General features: G+C 33.5%; 1 protein-coding gene and 1 pseudogene across 2 annotated transcripts in view; one reads left to right on the top strand and one right to left on the bottom strand.

The window, feature by feature from the left end:
- Prosbeta7 (proteasome subunit beta type-4) overlaps window positions 1-2396 on the bottom strand; it is a 66461-nt gene extending 64065 nt beyond the window's left edge. For both annotated transcript variants that reach the window (XM_068386852.1, XM_068386853.1), the window contains exon 1: window positions 2239-2396. In XM_068386852.1, coding sequence (XP_068242953.1) covers window positions 2239-2357 — 119 coding nt within the window. In that variant the 5' untranslated portion in view covers window positions 2358-2396. The remainder of the gene's footprint in view (window positions 1-2238) is intronic.
- Window positions 2397-15317: 12921 nt separating this feature from the next.
- Window positions 15318-15511, top strand: part of LOC137653450 (guanine nucleotide-binding protein subunit alpha-14-like) — a 5971-nt pseudogene continuing 5777 nt past the window's right edge.

Genomic DNA, 15511 nt, shown 5'->3' with positions numbered 1-15511 from the left:
TTTTCCGTGGAAACCTTTGCCCAAGTCAGGTCTTTGTTAGTTCAGGTGACGTCTTTTTGCGTATTTTACGATCGAAGTTTTAGAAAATTGTAACAACTTCAGTAATCCATACTTGAAAGTATTTTGGTGAATTCCAATGTTGATAATTTTCTTAAATCTCGTAATGTAATATACCAACTTTTACAGTGTTCCAAGTGCAGTACTAAACTAAGGCAAAGCAGTTAAGACGCCACAGACTCGGTCACAACACCCCCCGTGACCCACAAGTTACGTCGTCTCGGTCATAAAAGTCATTAATTTCTTTAACTTTAATGTGTAAGTTTAACTATATTTTTTTAGAGTGCGAAGCTCAACATTACCGCTTGCCAGTGCGTACGAGGTTGATGTTTCATTTTCCTGTGATCGTAAGCGAGGAACAAGAACCATTATATTTAACGTTGCTAATATTAGCGTAACTTTACTAAAGTTAGCATGCGCAGCTCAACATTACCGCTTGCCAGTACATACGTGCTTGATGTTTTATTTTCATACGAGCGAAGCGAGCTAATGGCAGAACAAGAACCATTATAAATAACGTTATCGTAACAGTGCTAACGTTATCATAACATGAGTGATGTGATACGGATTAACATGATATATATAACAAAGGACATTATATTGGGTTTGTGACCTGGGAACTTCTATGTTAGGTGAGGTGGGTTTGTAAAGTTCTGTACCCTTTTTGTACTTTTTTATATATTGTGTAAAGGGTATATGGAAAAATTCTTTAAAATACACATGATAATATTACCGTAGCATTCCTAACGTTAGCAATGCCACCGTAACGTTGGTAACGCTGTGTATCATTGGTAATGTTACTAATGTTACCGTTCTCAGTACATACGTGAGTGAAGTGACACGGAATTTGAACAAGTCATTATATTTATGCATTTTAAGAAAATATATATAATAAAAGACATTATATTTAAAAACTCTAACAGGAAATATGTTTTCCTGTAGAAAATAACGTGATTTAACCAGTTTTCACCGTCATTTCATCTGTAATAATAGCAACCAGTTCAGCTACTTAGTTAGTCAAATTGGTTGTTCTGTTGGTTTGCAGTTGAAATGAAGGTCAAATTCGGTCAAATCACATTATTTACTACAGGAAAACATAGTTTCTGCTCGAAATCATAATCTGTAATACAGTAAAACTATACCGGTAGCAGGATTCCCCCCCCCCCCCTTTAATTAAGTATGGACAAGACTTGTAGGTTAGGTTAGGGGGAAAATTTTAGGTTAGGGGGAAAATTTTAGGTTAGTTGATGATCAATTTTTATGTACGCGGGAGGAACTGGCCGCTGATATACAAAGGCTCTGAAACATCTTGAAATACACCATGCCCCAGTATTGTTTTATCCTATTTATAATAACTTAACATAGTATTCTGGGATAGAAAAAAAAGGCAAGATCTGTTGAGCAGGGGGGGAGGGGTTATAAAAAAAAAAACTAGCTTGGAAACAGATGGTCGTGATGCCAGCATACATTTCATATACTGTATGTTCAAAATATAAATAAATTAAGTATTGAGTAATTACTCAAAAATTTCCATAAAATACAAAATTCACAAATAGCAACACTTCTGCATAGTCACCCCATTTTTAATTAAGTAAAATTTGAATGTACAGTACATCAAATGTACGCTGGCATCCCAAACTTCTGTTAGGTAGACTATGTTGACGATGTCAGTTCCAGGCCGATTAATGAAGAAACAAAGATGGTTATTTATAACCCCTACCCCATTACTCAACATATCTTGACACTTTTGGCTTTCCCGATATTTAAAGGACCTCCTATTACTATAAAAGAGGAGTGCTGTAAGGACCTCCTATTACTATACAATAGGAGTGCTGCAGGACTGCATAATTTGGGATAAAATGGAGTGTGGTGTCTTGTAAACAAATACTGTTTACATTTTTGGTAATCTTAATGAAAAAAAAGCTATGAAATCCAAACATAGTAATAGTAACGAGCACGATTCACTGGTACTTTCATTGTTCCATGCCTTTCCAACTACAGGTGTTGTTGATGATGATAATTATAAAAATAATACCAATAATAATCATAATAATAATAATAGTAATAATAATGATAATACAGTATGAAAGGCTACCGGTCGGCTGAGTGCGAATCAGACATCGTCACTTCTTACAGCGTTTTCTACGAAGATTAATTACACAAATACTCTTATATACTTACAAGGTGTGAGATTTGGTATCACTGCCTGATCTGCTGCTAGGAAAATTGTAAAATTCCCCAGGAACTGGTCCATTTGACCATAAAGGACGCGTAATCACATTACTTGCAGTGGACGCCATGATGATGACAAGTGTTTAACTTAGGCTTCGGCCTTCGTGTTAAACATCAACAAAAGTCTGCCGACTTCAAAGATGGAAGTTAGGACCACTTGGGAATCGGTGTGTGAAAATTTACTTTCCAATGGGATATTTTCCCCTTCAATATATTGTATAAAGTGTGTCTACAAATTTATTTTAGTTTATATAATAAGTTTTTATGTATAATTAAAACCATTAATGATTTGTTTTTCGTCTTCGGAAGCTTTTATATATGGTAGCGCTGACAAACCTACGTTTATTACGGCTCTCTACTTGCAACACTACTGAAAAGCTACCAAAAATTTTATAGAAATATGGAAAAAAAATATAATTTGAATGAACTAGTAAGCGTTAGTTTTACTAAACGGGGATCTAAGATGTACTTAAGTCTACATTTTGGAAAGATCACGACAGGAAAGAGTAATAGGCTATGAGCAAGAAGTCCTAAATGAGAAAATTTAATTTTATGACTTTATAATAGATGATGAAAATTAATTGTTAATATCAAATCATAATCTGATCACCATCGAACTAAGATAGAATATAGAGCAGGTTTTTTTTTTTTTCTTTTTTTGATATGGGGAGAAGTGACATACTTCAACACAAATGAAAATGACCTAATGGAATACACTGCATGAGTAAAAGAAAAAAAAAAGACACAAAGAAGGTGATGCAAACTGCAGATGAAGTTAAAAGAAAAAGTGGGGTCAATGGAGCACTATTTTGGGATTTATAAAAGTGATAGACTGACATAAGACAAGTCCTATGACTGGCATCAAAAAATAAAGATGGAGTAACAATAGAAAATGTTGAGGATATTAATAAGAATTTGAACTTTATTATACAGACCTTCTGAGTTGGAAAAGGGTAATACAAAACTGGAGAAACAAGCTAACAAAATTTATTAACTGTCTTTCAGATGGGTAATGAGAAAAAGTAAAATATAAAGAAAAAAGTACAGTAATGAAGACAACTCAACGGGTAGATAAGGTAATACTCTCCGTGGAAAGAAAAAATAATAGGCCTACGCGAGACAGACAAGAAATGAACAATAAAATGTTGGAAACATGGGCCCAGACGTGAAGAATAGCATGGGAAAAAATATAAACGAAATTGAAGAGACTAGAAATACCTGATGAATGAGAAGAACTAGAAATATTATCAGTGTGAACGTCGAAAGGTAACAGATTAGATATAGACAACAGAAGGGGACTATTTATTACGAATACGTTTAGTAAAATGTTTGAGAAACTAAACCATATGAAAATTAAGGATGAAATTAATGACAAGATTGGCATGTTTCAGTGTTGGGATAGAGGGTAGATCAACAGAAGACCACCTTATCAACCTGATTGCTATCATACAATAGATTATAATAATTACTTAGGAACCTCAATATACCTGTAGTTTCGGGATGCAGTAAAGTGTTTCGATATGTGCTTGCAAGACTGCATTAAAAAACTGAGTAAGATGGTAGGGAAAGAGGATGCTAAGATTATATATAAATTAAATGTGAAAGCTAAATGAGTTATTAAGAGTCCTGTTGGATATACAGAAGAAATTAACGTGGAATGAAATGTAAGACAGGGAACAATTATGACCAAATTATGTTCAATTGTTACGGACAAAGTTAATTCGATTAGTGAGAAAACAATAGCCCTGAATAGAAATATTAGAATAGAAGCCCTGATTTATGTAGGTGACATAATGTTTCCGGGCAACAATAAATACAAAGCAGAAAGAGCTATAAGTAATTGCCGCAGTTTGGAAGAACTGAAGAAATTTACTTTTAGCACTAATCCACAGAAATCAGCGGTGTTAGTAATAAGACACAAGACAGAAGTTGGAAAGGTTAATGCATAGTTAGGAATTGAAGGATATAAACAGTTAAGGAATATAAAACACTTAAGAGAATGGTACTCAGAAAAAGGGAAGCAAAAGTAGATTACATGCTACAAGAAGAAGACTAAAAGAGTAGGAGATTTGGCGTTGCTAGTGTGAATAAAGATTTATGAAACAATAGTAGTACAATGTTTACAAATATTGAGACATGGGGTGTAATAAGAGAAAAAAGAAATGAAAGAATTAGAGGGGATACAGTACAAGATATTGAGATGAAAGTTTGTACAGGTTGCAACCACCCCTTGTCGGGGGTTAATAGCGGAAACAGGAATAGGGCCAGTTGAAAGATGAATAGAGTATAAAAAGGTGTTGTTGTTTCATAACATCCGATGATAAACGATTTGTTAAAGTGATAATGGAAGACCAAATAAGAGAACCATATGGGGGATGCAAGGGGAAAAATCTTATAGAAATATGCAAAAAAATATGATCTTAAATTGAAAAGAAGTGAGGAAGTATAAAAAGCAAGAACTCAAAAAGAAAAAGAGGACAGTCACAATTAAAATTAAAAGAAAAATAGAGGAAAAGAAAACATGTGACCAAACTGAGATTTGTAAACAGTAATGGCAGAAGAGATTACATAGGAGAACTTAACACTAAGCAAGCTGAAATAGTTATGAAAACAAGATTGAATAGAATAGAATTAAAAGAAATTTACAGAAATAGGAAAGAAAAGGATATGCTTTGTGTGTTGTGTAGTGCGGCAGATGATATATCTGAGCTGTAAGGGATTAAGTAAATTTAGAAGCAATTACATATAATTAGAGACGTTAGAAACACTAACTAAAGAAGTTCCCCAATATATTAGACAGGCTCTGGAAGTTAGAAGTAAAAGTATGCAAGCTGCTCTGTCTGTAAAGGAGGTAACAAATGACAATGAAAATTTCTGCAGCGCTTTGCATCTACGATTCTAGTAGTGTGCCCACAATCAGTGTGTTGTGGAGAGAACAACCAGGAATCAGGAACAGGACAGAGAAGAAGGAATTGACTTAATGATAAAAGAAGCAGCAGAAAAGAAATTACTCAAACGATATAAAAGAAGAGTACTTGAGGAAGAAAATATACAGTAATAACCCTGGAAGAATGAAAAAATAATAAGAAGAATAAAGATGAAAGAAAATCAACCGAAAGAAAAGACATGAAAACGATACAACTGTCAAAGAAACACTAGGAGATAAATTTGATCAAAAGAAGAAGTAAACAAATATATAAGGAAGAATTTACTACATTTGAAGATAATATAACGCAAGAAATAAAGATACAAGAAAAAAGTATTATGAGCAAATATAGACAAAACCATAAAAAAAAAAACTAATACATTTTTTTTTTTTGCTGAACAGGGAAATGAGCTAAATCGTGCATAAACATAATAAAAATTATTCAAGTACTGGAAAACCATATTCTGTAAACATGAAAATAAGATAAACTTAGTTGGGAATGAAGTAAAAAGGATAGAATATAAAAATGGAATGCAGGCACTGGATAAGAACATAGAAGTAGATGAATAGGATATACATATTCACTTAGTACACAAAAAGCACTGAGTTTTTGTGTCTATATATGAACTATTAAAATTTATGGGGTAGTTACACCGATATTTAATCTCTCTCTCTCTCTCTCTCTCTCTCTCTCTCTCTCTCTCTCTCTCTCTCTCTTATTGATAAGCTACAGTACTATTGGTACTTGTATTAAAGCAGTTGTTTATCAAAATATCGCCGCTTAGCAGTTTAAGTTAATATCATCATCTAAAATTACACATGAAATTTGAAAGAGTATCATTATCCCACCATCCAGTTGCAAGAACTAGAAATACTTTTCCTTTGCCACCATACTGTAGACGAGGATTTTATGGTACATTTAGAGATGGTTAAAATGAAGTCGTTTATTGGTGGTATGATAAACAACCAACGTATTCCCTGTGTTGAAAAAATGCAATTTCTAGGTCTAACCTTCGACAGAAAACTGACTTGGATCTCATATGACAAGAAGCTAAAATCTAAATGTTTGGAGTTTATATTGGAGCCTTTTTATACACAACAATATGACAGAAAGGGAATAAGAGGCTTAGATATTTAAGCAGCACTCGAGTCAGTTGTCAACGAATATTGAGTATTTGAATAATTGCTCTTGCATTGTAACAGACGATGTAAGAGCTTTGACTAGCAGTAATGTGGGACTTGTCGGTTTACTGAAAGAAAATGGAGTTTATTATATCACACTGTGCTGCATCATCCGCCAAGAAACATTATGTGGCAATGTATTACAGGTAAGTGATGTCTTGCAGAATGTGGTCAGGATAGTGAATTTAATCAAGGGTAGTTATAAGTCACAACGACACAGAAAATTTATATATTTCCTTAAAAAAGTAAATGCAGAATTTATTCATATGCCTCTTCATTCAAGTATCAGGCGGCTTAGTGCTAGATAAATGCTCTAGATTCTATTTTTGTTCTTTTGAAAGATATTCTTTCCTTTCATCAAAATGAACAGCTTGGCAATAAAGAATTGTACGAAACTCCGCTACAAGATAGAGACTTTATTTACTCTAAAATTTCTCACAGTCATAACCACACACTTGAGTGTACAGTACTTAATCTGAGCTTACAAGGCAAATAGTTTTTAAATTTGTTGGGTACATTGAAGTTTTTCACAAGAAGCTGTTAACATATAGTGCTTGCTTAATAAATAATGATCTTGCACACTTTCCATGACAGATTATATAGTCAGACTTTTAATGCTTTCTCAAAAGAAAAAAATTATCTTTTGAATTTGAAAACAGATTTTGAGACTTCGAGAAGCGCAAGTCCAGTCTTCTGTTATTTAATCACCCAAATGGAAGTTAATGTGAAGGCACAGTCACCAGAACTTTAGCTTGAGTTGTGTGAACTACAGTATGACTCTATGTTTCTTTCCAAAAAAATGTAAACCAGGAGAATTCTTGGGAGTTGGTTTGCAAGGACAAACTCCCCAAGTTGAGAGACCTTGCGTTTAAGCTTCAATTCATGTTTGGTAGTACATATGTGAATGCACCTTTTTCATCTACGAAGTGAACTTTAAAACCAGAAATCTATTGGAAAAATAAAACTCGTTGCGTGTCTTAGGCTTGTCCCTACTAAATTTCTTATTGACATGGAAGCCTTTGAATAGGATAAGCAGCCTAACTAGACTTCCCATTAGCAGGCAAGGATTACCAACACTTTTGTATATATCTTTATAAACCTAGTTTTATTGATTTTCTTTTGCGAGTAGACTCTGCTTTGCCGCATTTATCGAAATATATATATATATATATATATATATATATATATATATATATATATATATATATATATATATATATATATATATATATATATATATATGAAAATGTAAATAAAAAATGAAATATGTAAATACTCTATATATACATGTTATTTTTATATATATATATATATATATATATATATATATATATATATATATATATATATATATATATATATATATATATATATATATATATATATATATATATATGTATGTATATATATACACTACTGTATATATATATATATATATATATATATATATATATATATATATATATATGTATGTATATATATATATATATATATATATATATATATATATATATATATATATATATATATATATATATTATAAAAATAACATATGTATATATAGAGTATTTACATATTTCATTTTTTATTTATATTTTCATGGCCCGCCATGTGACTGTTTAGAGCTGAAGTGGCCTAAGATATCAATAAAGATAGACCACCCTGCCCTAGAGATACTAAGAGAGCATTATGGCTTTGCAATGTGAAGAAATGGGATAACAAAACCAATGGAGAACTCAACCATTACAATATAAAAATCAAGAATTGTCTAGGAAAGCTAAAGCCCGGGTCTGGGCACCAAAAAATATATACTGTATATTAGGCTGGCAAGTTACACAACCTCCCGAGTTCCAAACTCACCTGTTTGTTTTTACATAAATCCGTTACACTTGAATAATACCTGAGCTCTAAGAAAATTATATAGCTCCCAGTCGGCAATATATAAAAACACTGAATATCTAAAGGTCTCTTACGTACACTCAAAACAAACTGGGTAATTATTATCAAGAACTATTCAAAACAACCTCTTAATTCGATTCTGTAAGAAACACTTGTGATTGAAATAATACACTCTTTACATAAAATAAATATATTCTATCATAAAAAAATTACAGCACTTTGAAAGAATTTACACCAAAAATAAATCACTCGAAATATCAAATCTGAACGAAACCTTAGACTAAGACAAGAAAATCTTACACTCTGAAAATTATATAATCACTTGACTCAAAATATTTAATCTGAACAAAACCTTAGACTAAGACAAGAAAATAATACTTATGAAAATTATACAATCACTTGTTTCACTGGAAATTAATTTATAAAAATATATGATTTTGATAATTAATGACAAACGTTAACCTTCAACACTAATGATTAAACCCCTCATGAAATTTACATAAAAGTAACTGATACACCTACGTGTTTTGGATCACATGAGGTAACTGAAGAGTTAAGCCAAAATAAATACACTTCACTGTTTTACCCTAAATCTCACAGGGACAGTTACAAAAATTTATATCATACCAGTACTTACATTACCCCAATACACTTGAAATCACATTTAATGGATTCATCAACGTTTGAACGCACTACACACAATATATGTTGGATAGAAAATCGTTAATCATGCTTGAGAGGGCACACACTTGACGCACTTGAGAAAAGAGAGGATGTTGGCTCTTTCACAGGGCCAGGCTGGATCTCTACTTCTGCTTACGATTTCCTAGGGGAACATATATATTGACTTGAAACTTCTAGATAATTCTAGTCAATCATTCTCGTAGCTTGGCGGCAAGGCGAAGCGGTGTAAGGCTGCCAACGAGAAAAATTAACAGGGAAACAAACCTTGCTTACAAGGCAACCCTCTCTTAGCTAACTCCCCCCACCTACCTCTCATAACTTTAAAAAAAAGATAAAACTAACTATGGGGTTTTCAAGAACCTTCTAACCACGTGGAACTACAAACATGATGTAATACCTCGTGAAAAAAAAAAATACATAACCCTTCATGTTCATACCTCGTATGATTCTTACAGCATACCTAGACAAGCTTACATAAGACTTCATAACAAAATACATGAAATAAAAAGTTAATTTTTATAAATAACGTAAATTTACATACACTGACTTGAATGAAAATTACAATGAAATGAATGATAAAAATCTCATATAATTTACATACTATTACTTAAACCTACAAGAGAGGAACTCACCTTAAGAGCTGGCTATACACCTCTTAAATACACAAATGAAATATTTACTGTATATTTATTATTTATATGTATATATGTGTATATATATGCATGTATATATATATATATATATATATATATATATATATATATATATATATATATATATATATATATATATATATATATATATACACAAGGGAAATGAGGGTAAAGACCAAGAGAGCTGAATTAGAATTAGCAGAACTATCCAAAAAAATAAATAAACTAAAAACCCAAGATACTTATAAACACAATCAGACCAAAATTGAGGAAACACTAAAGAAATGAAGAAGGATCAAATTGATGAAAAAAAAAAAAAAAAAATCTGAACAAGACGCCAACAGGTGTTTGCATCGAATGATGAAAATTGAAATATTATTAACAATAGAGATGCAGTTATAAAAATTATAGAATACAATAGTGATATAAGAAATAACTTCACCAATAGAAATAATGAAACACTTGAGCCGGTACCAAATGTAACAGTAGGAGAAGAAAGCATTAAAAAGCATGAAAAGAGCCAAAGCAGCAGGAGAACATGGCTTCACAATTGATTTAATGATAAACGGAGGAGATTTGATAGTAGTAAAACTGGATGAACTCTACACCAAATGTCTGCAAGATTGCTCTATACCTAAAGCTTCGAAAGACTTCATCATTTTACGACAGTAATACACAACAACGGAGACACAAAACTCCTGAAAAATAACCACCAAATAAGTTGATTCTCCGTAATATATAAAATATTCACAAAGATCCTATTAGGTAGAATGGAAAGACAGCTAGACTATAATCAACCGAGAGAAGGCAAGCTTTAGAAGTGGGTATTCAACAACTGATCATATCCATGTACTTAACAAGATAATGGAAAAACCAACAGAGTATGGCAAACCACTATGTATGGCATTTATAGACTATGGGAAAGCTTTGATTCTGTCAAAACATCAGCAATAATGAATGCCCTTCAAAAACAAGGAAAAGAAGAATATTATGTTAGAACACTTGAAGATATCTATACAAGATGCACAACAATTCTAAACTTACATAAAGATAGGGAGAAAATTACAATTGAGAAAGGAGTTAGACTGGGATACCCCGTCGCTCCTAAATTATTCTTAACCCTTTTACCCCAAGGCTCTTCGGAAATTTCCAATCCTTAACCTCCAAGGGGTTACTTTTTCCCCAGCACATTTTGCAGTATATATTTTTTAAATTGCTCTAACAGCCTTAATTTTTGTCATAAAGAGTTCATGTTGATCTCATTCTCTTGGAAAATGCCTGAATCTTTTAAAAAATTATCAAAAATATGAAAAAAAAAATTTTCATAGCATTTTTTTGTAAGGACGTACCCGTACGTCCATGGAGGTAAAGGGATGAATTTTGTGAAACGTACCAGTACGTCCTTTTGGGGGTAAAAGGGATAACATGTCTAGAAGTTTTTAAGAATTTAGATCAGGAAAATGTAGGTATTAATATTAATGGGGAATACTTTAACAACTTGAGATTTGCATATGACATAGTTCTGGTTAGTGAATCCCGGGAGGAATGGCAAAATATGATAGAAGAGTTGAATAGAGAAAACATAAATATAGGTCTGAAAAGGAATATGAGTTAAACTAAGATAATGTTAAATGAAAATGCAGTGGCAAAGCAATTAAGGGTTTTGGACGAGCCTCTGGTAATTGTTAATAAATATACGTACTTAGGACAGACAGTGTTACCCCATGACATGAGATCAAAATTAAAAGGAGAGCATTTAGTAAACAAAATGAAATTATGAAAAGTGAAATGCTACTTTCTCTAAAAAGAAAAGTATTTAATGAGATGGTCCTACCTATAATAACTTATGCATCATAAACTTGGAGCCTTACTAAAGCCTTAGCACATAAGCTAGTTACAACTCAAAGAGCTATGGAAAGAAAAATGATGGGAATAACACTAAAAGACAGAAAAAGTGCAACATGGATATGAGAGCAAACTAAAGGCCGATTCACACGACCCGTTTTCTTTCCGACAGGCAGGCCGGTGGCCAAACGTTCCTGTCCGTTTACCCTGGCGCGGTTTTCATTGTTTACTTAGATTCTGTCACGTGAGTATCATGGGAGATAATTCTCTCAGCCTTAGAAATTTAGCAGCAACTGCTCTTCTACTAAAAGAGCAGGAGAAAGAGAGATTCCAATGAAAAAGGGAAAGAATGTTGGTACATCAGTCATTAAAGAAAAGAAAGCGGGAGGGTGAGTTCTGGACACTTTATGAAGAACTGGCAGATGATGAAGTAAATTTTTTTCAATATTTCAGAATGTCAAAAGCAAAGTTTACCTGTTTGCTACAAAAGATTGAAATAGGCCTACCTAAGAACAACACAAATTGTCAGGAAGCCATATCTTAAGGTAAAAAATTGCAAACAATGAAAGAATTTCATTAAGGTAAATGATTCACAATACAGATGAAGCTTAATTAAAACAAAAAGTTATCATTGCTCTCATCTCTGAAAACAAATTTTCTTACTTCCCAAAAGAAAAATTTTCATCATGTCAAACAACTCATACCCTCATACAAGTTCAATTAACTTTTCATCCATGGTGTCAACTGTCAACAGTGAACTAACTGTACACTCTATGACTATGAGGAAAAGTCGATGTTGCAGGCCACGAAACCAACGGGTACGATACAGGTCTTCGTTCACACGAAGCATCATCCACCTGTTGGTTGGTTGGCTAATGGCCGATTAACACGACCCGTTTTCTTTCCAACAGGCAGGCCGCCGTTTAAGCGGTGGCTAGCTTTCTTACATGTATTTAAATGCAACTGTTCACACGACCTGTCAGGTTGACGGCGGTCCACGATCGTCAGCCGTCCGAGTTGGCTCGGCTTTCTTTCCAAGAAACCCCGGCAGGTTTGACGGCCGTTAGCCACCCAACCAACGGGTGGATGATGCTTCATGTGAACGAGGACCCGTATTGTACCCATTCGTTTCGTGGCCTGCAACCTCGACTTTTCCTCATAGAGTCACAGAGCGTACAGTTAGTTCATTGTTGGATGAGAAGTTAACTGAACTTGTGTGTGGGTATGAGGAGTTGTTTGACATGAAAAATTTTCTGTGAAGTAACAAAATTTGTTCTCAGAGATGAGAGTGAAGATATCTTTATGCTTCAATAAAGTTTGATCTGTATTGTGAATGATTTACCTTAATGAAATTCCTTCATTGTTTGCATTTTTTTACCATAAGCAAACTGCGGGTCTTTCCTCTGGAGATATGGATTTTTGGCAAATTGTGTTCTTCCTGGGTAGGCCCATTTCAATCTTTTGTAGCAAACAGATAAACTTTTCTTTTGACATTCTGGAATATTGATAAGATTTCACTTCATCATCTGTCAGTTCTTTACACAGTGTCCAGAACTCTTCCTCCCTCTTTCTTTTCTTTAAAGACTGATGTTTCAATATCCTTTTCCTTTTTCATTTGAATCTCTCTTCCTTCTTCTCTTCTAGTAGAAAAGCAATTGCCGCTAAATTTCTAATGCTGAGAGAATTATCTCCCATGATACTCACGTGACAGAATCTAAGTAAACAATGAAAACCGCGCCGGGCTAAACGGATGGGGAATGTCTCGTGTGAATCTACACCATTTTGACGGCGTCTAGCCACCGGCTTGCCTGTCGGAAAGAAGACGGGTCGGCTGAATCAGCCTTAAACCGGCTGGAATTTCTTGTGAAGAAAGCCGAGCTCACTCGGACGGCTGACGACTGAGGGCTGCCGTCATCTTGACGGGTCGTGTGAACAGTTGCATTAGAATACACGCAAGAAAGCAGGATGCCGCTTAAACGATGGCCTGCCTGTTGGAAACTAAACGGGTCGTGTGAATCAGCCTTAAAATAGAGGGTATTCTAACAACTTGAAAGGAAAAGAAATGAACATGGGCAGGGCATATAAAGAGAATGACAGACAATAGATGGACATTTAGAATAACAAAATAGGGCCCTGGAGATTGTAAAAGAAGCAGAGGAATGAAAAGAAGACGATAGATCGACGAACCAAGGAAGTTTGTGAGTGTGGACTAATATATATATATATATATATATATATATATATATATATATATATATATATATATATATATATATATATATATATATATAGGACCCTTCTCTCTGGTTACGGTTCTTTCCCTTTGCCTGCACATACACCGAATAGTCTGGCCTATTCTTTACAGATTCTCTTGTGTCCTCATACACCTGACAACACTGAGATTGCCAAATAATTCTTCTTCATCCAAGGGGTTAACTACTGCACTTTAATTGATCAGTGGCTACTTTCTTCGTGGTAAGGGTTGAAGAGACTCTTTAGCTATGGTAAGCAGCTCTTCTAGGAGAAGAACACTCCAAAATCAAACCATTGTTCTCTAGTCTTGGGTAGTGCCATAGCCTCTGTACTATGGTCTTCCACTGTCTTGAGTTAGAGTTCTCTTGCTTGAGGGTACACTAGGGCACACTGTTCTATCTAGTTTCTTTTCCTCTTGTTTTGTTAAAGTTTTTATAGTTTATATAGGATATATTTATTTTGATGTTACCATTCTTAATGTTTTATTTTTCCTTAGTTCCTTTCCTCACTAGGCTATTTTCCGTGTTGGAGCCCCTGGGTTTATAGGATCCTGCCTTTCTAACTAGGGTTATAGCTTAGCATTTAATATATATATATATATATATATATATATATATATATATATATATATATATATATATATATATATATATATATATATATATATATATATATGTGTGTGTGTGTGTGTGTGTGTGTGTTGTTTAAAGCTTGAGGGTGTAAATAATAAGCTAAGTGACTCGCAAAATCATTCATAATGAAACCTCAAGAAAAGAATTTTCCACATGTGTTTAGTGCCATTTTAGGAAAAGAACGTCAAGTGCGTTTAATGTTAGAATAATCTAATACCGAATTAATCATCAATAATCTTCTCTATAAAAAAAAAATACTGAATTAAAAGCGACCATATTGAAGAACTTTTCTTTTTCAGAGGCCATTGCCACCCCGCTTTCCTTTCTTGGAAACAACCATATTAATTTTTTTGGGCTCAAGCGGTGGGCTATATCATTCACAATGTTTGGGAAAATACGTTCCTGAAGGCTTGTGCATGAGTCAGAGAAGCATTGGACTATTGCCTTCCTCTGTGGGGGAATCAAGTCTGTGAACGTTAACAAAGCAAAGTTGGCACTGTTTTTATTTTGTAATGAAAAGAATTTTATCAGGTTTTGGAAGAAAATGTCATTATATTAGAAATATAACATATTTGAAGTTTTTAATTTAATAAGATAATGTAGATTTGTTCATAATCTTTTTCTCATATTTATACATTAGATTAATAATTACCCATATAATATTTCTTTGGTTACATGAAACGTAACTAACCCTCACATTTTGTATCTTGGTACAATCTTGCAACTTGATTGGCGATCTTTCTATGACGTCACAGCCGGATCTACCAATTATTCTTTGCTAATATTAATTCTAAAATTTACTAAGCCGAATATTATGATAAAATTCAACCAAATATATGAGCAACCGGATATGTTCTACATTTTGTGCCCAGCTCGGCATAGAGACCAGTTACACTAGATTTGGCTCCTCAGAGGGCGGAGTTGAATCTCAAAAGGTTGAACATTACCATAAAAAGTTGTTTCTCTATTGCGACCGGCTCTATACCACCAAGGCCATTAGGCAAACAATATTACGGGATTCTTACTATGCAGTCTATTTCATTTTCATTTCCAATGTAAAATATTGTTTGACAAAGTAACACAAAGAGATCCCTCACAGAACATTTATTGTTCTACCAGCAGCCAATCTCTGGAGAGACAATAGGCGA

This window comes from Palaemon carinicauda, chromosome 14 (assembly GCF_036898095.1).
Source record: "Palaemon carinicauda isolate YSFRI2023 chromosome 14, ASM3689809v2, whole genome shotgun sequence".
Classification (NCBI taxonomy): domain Eukaryota; kingdom Metazoa; phylum Arthropoda; class Malacostraca; order Decapoda; family Palaemonidae; genus Palaemon; species Palaemon carinicauda.
Note: the sequence above shows the minus strand (reverse complement) of the source record. Positions and strands in the feature narration are given on the sequence as shown.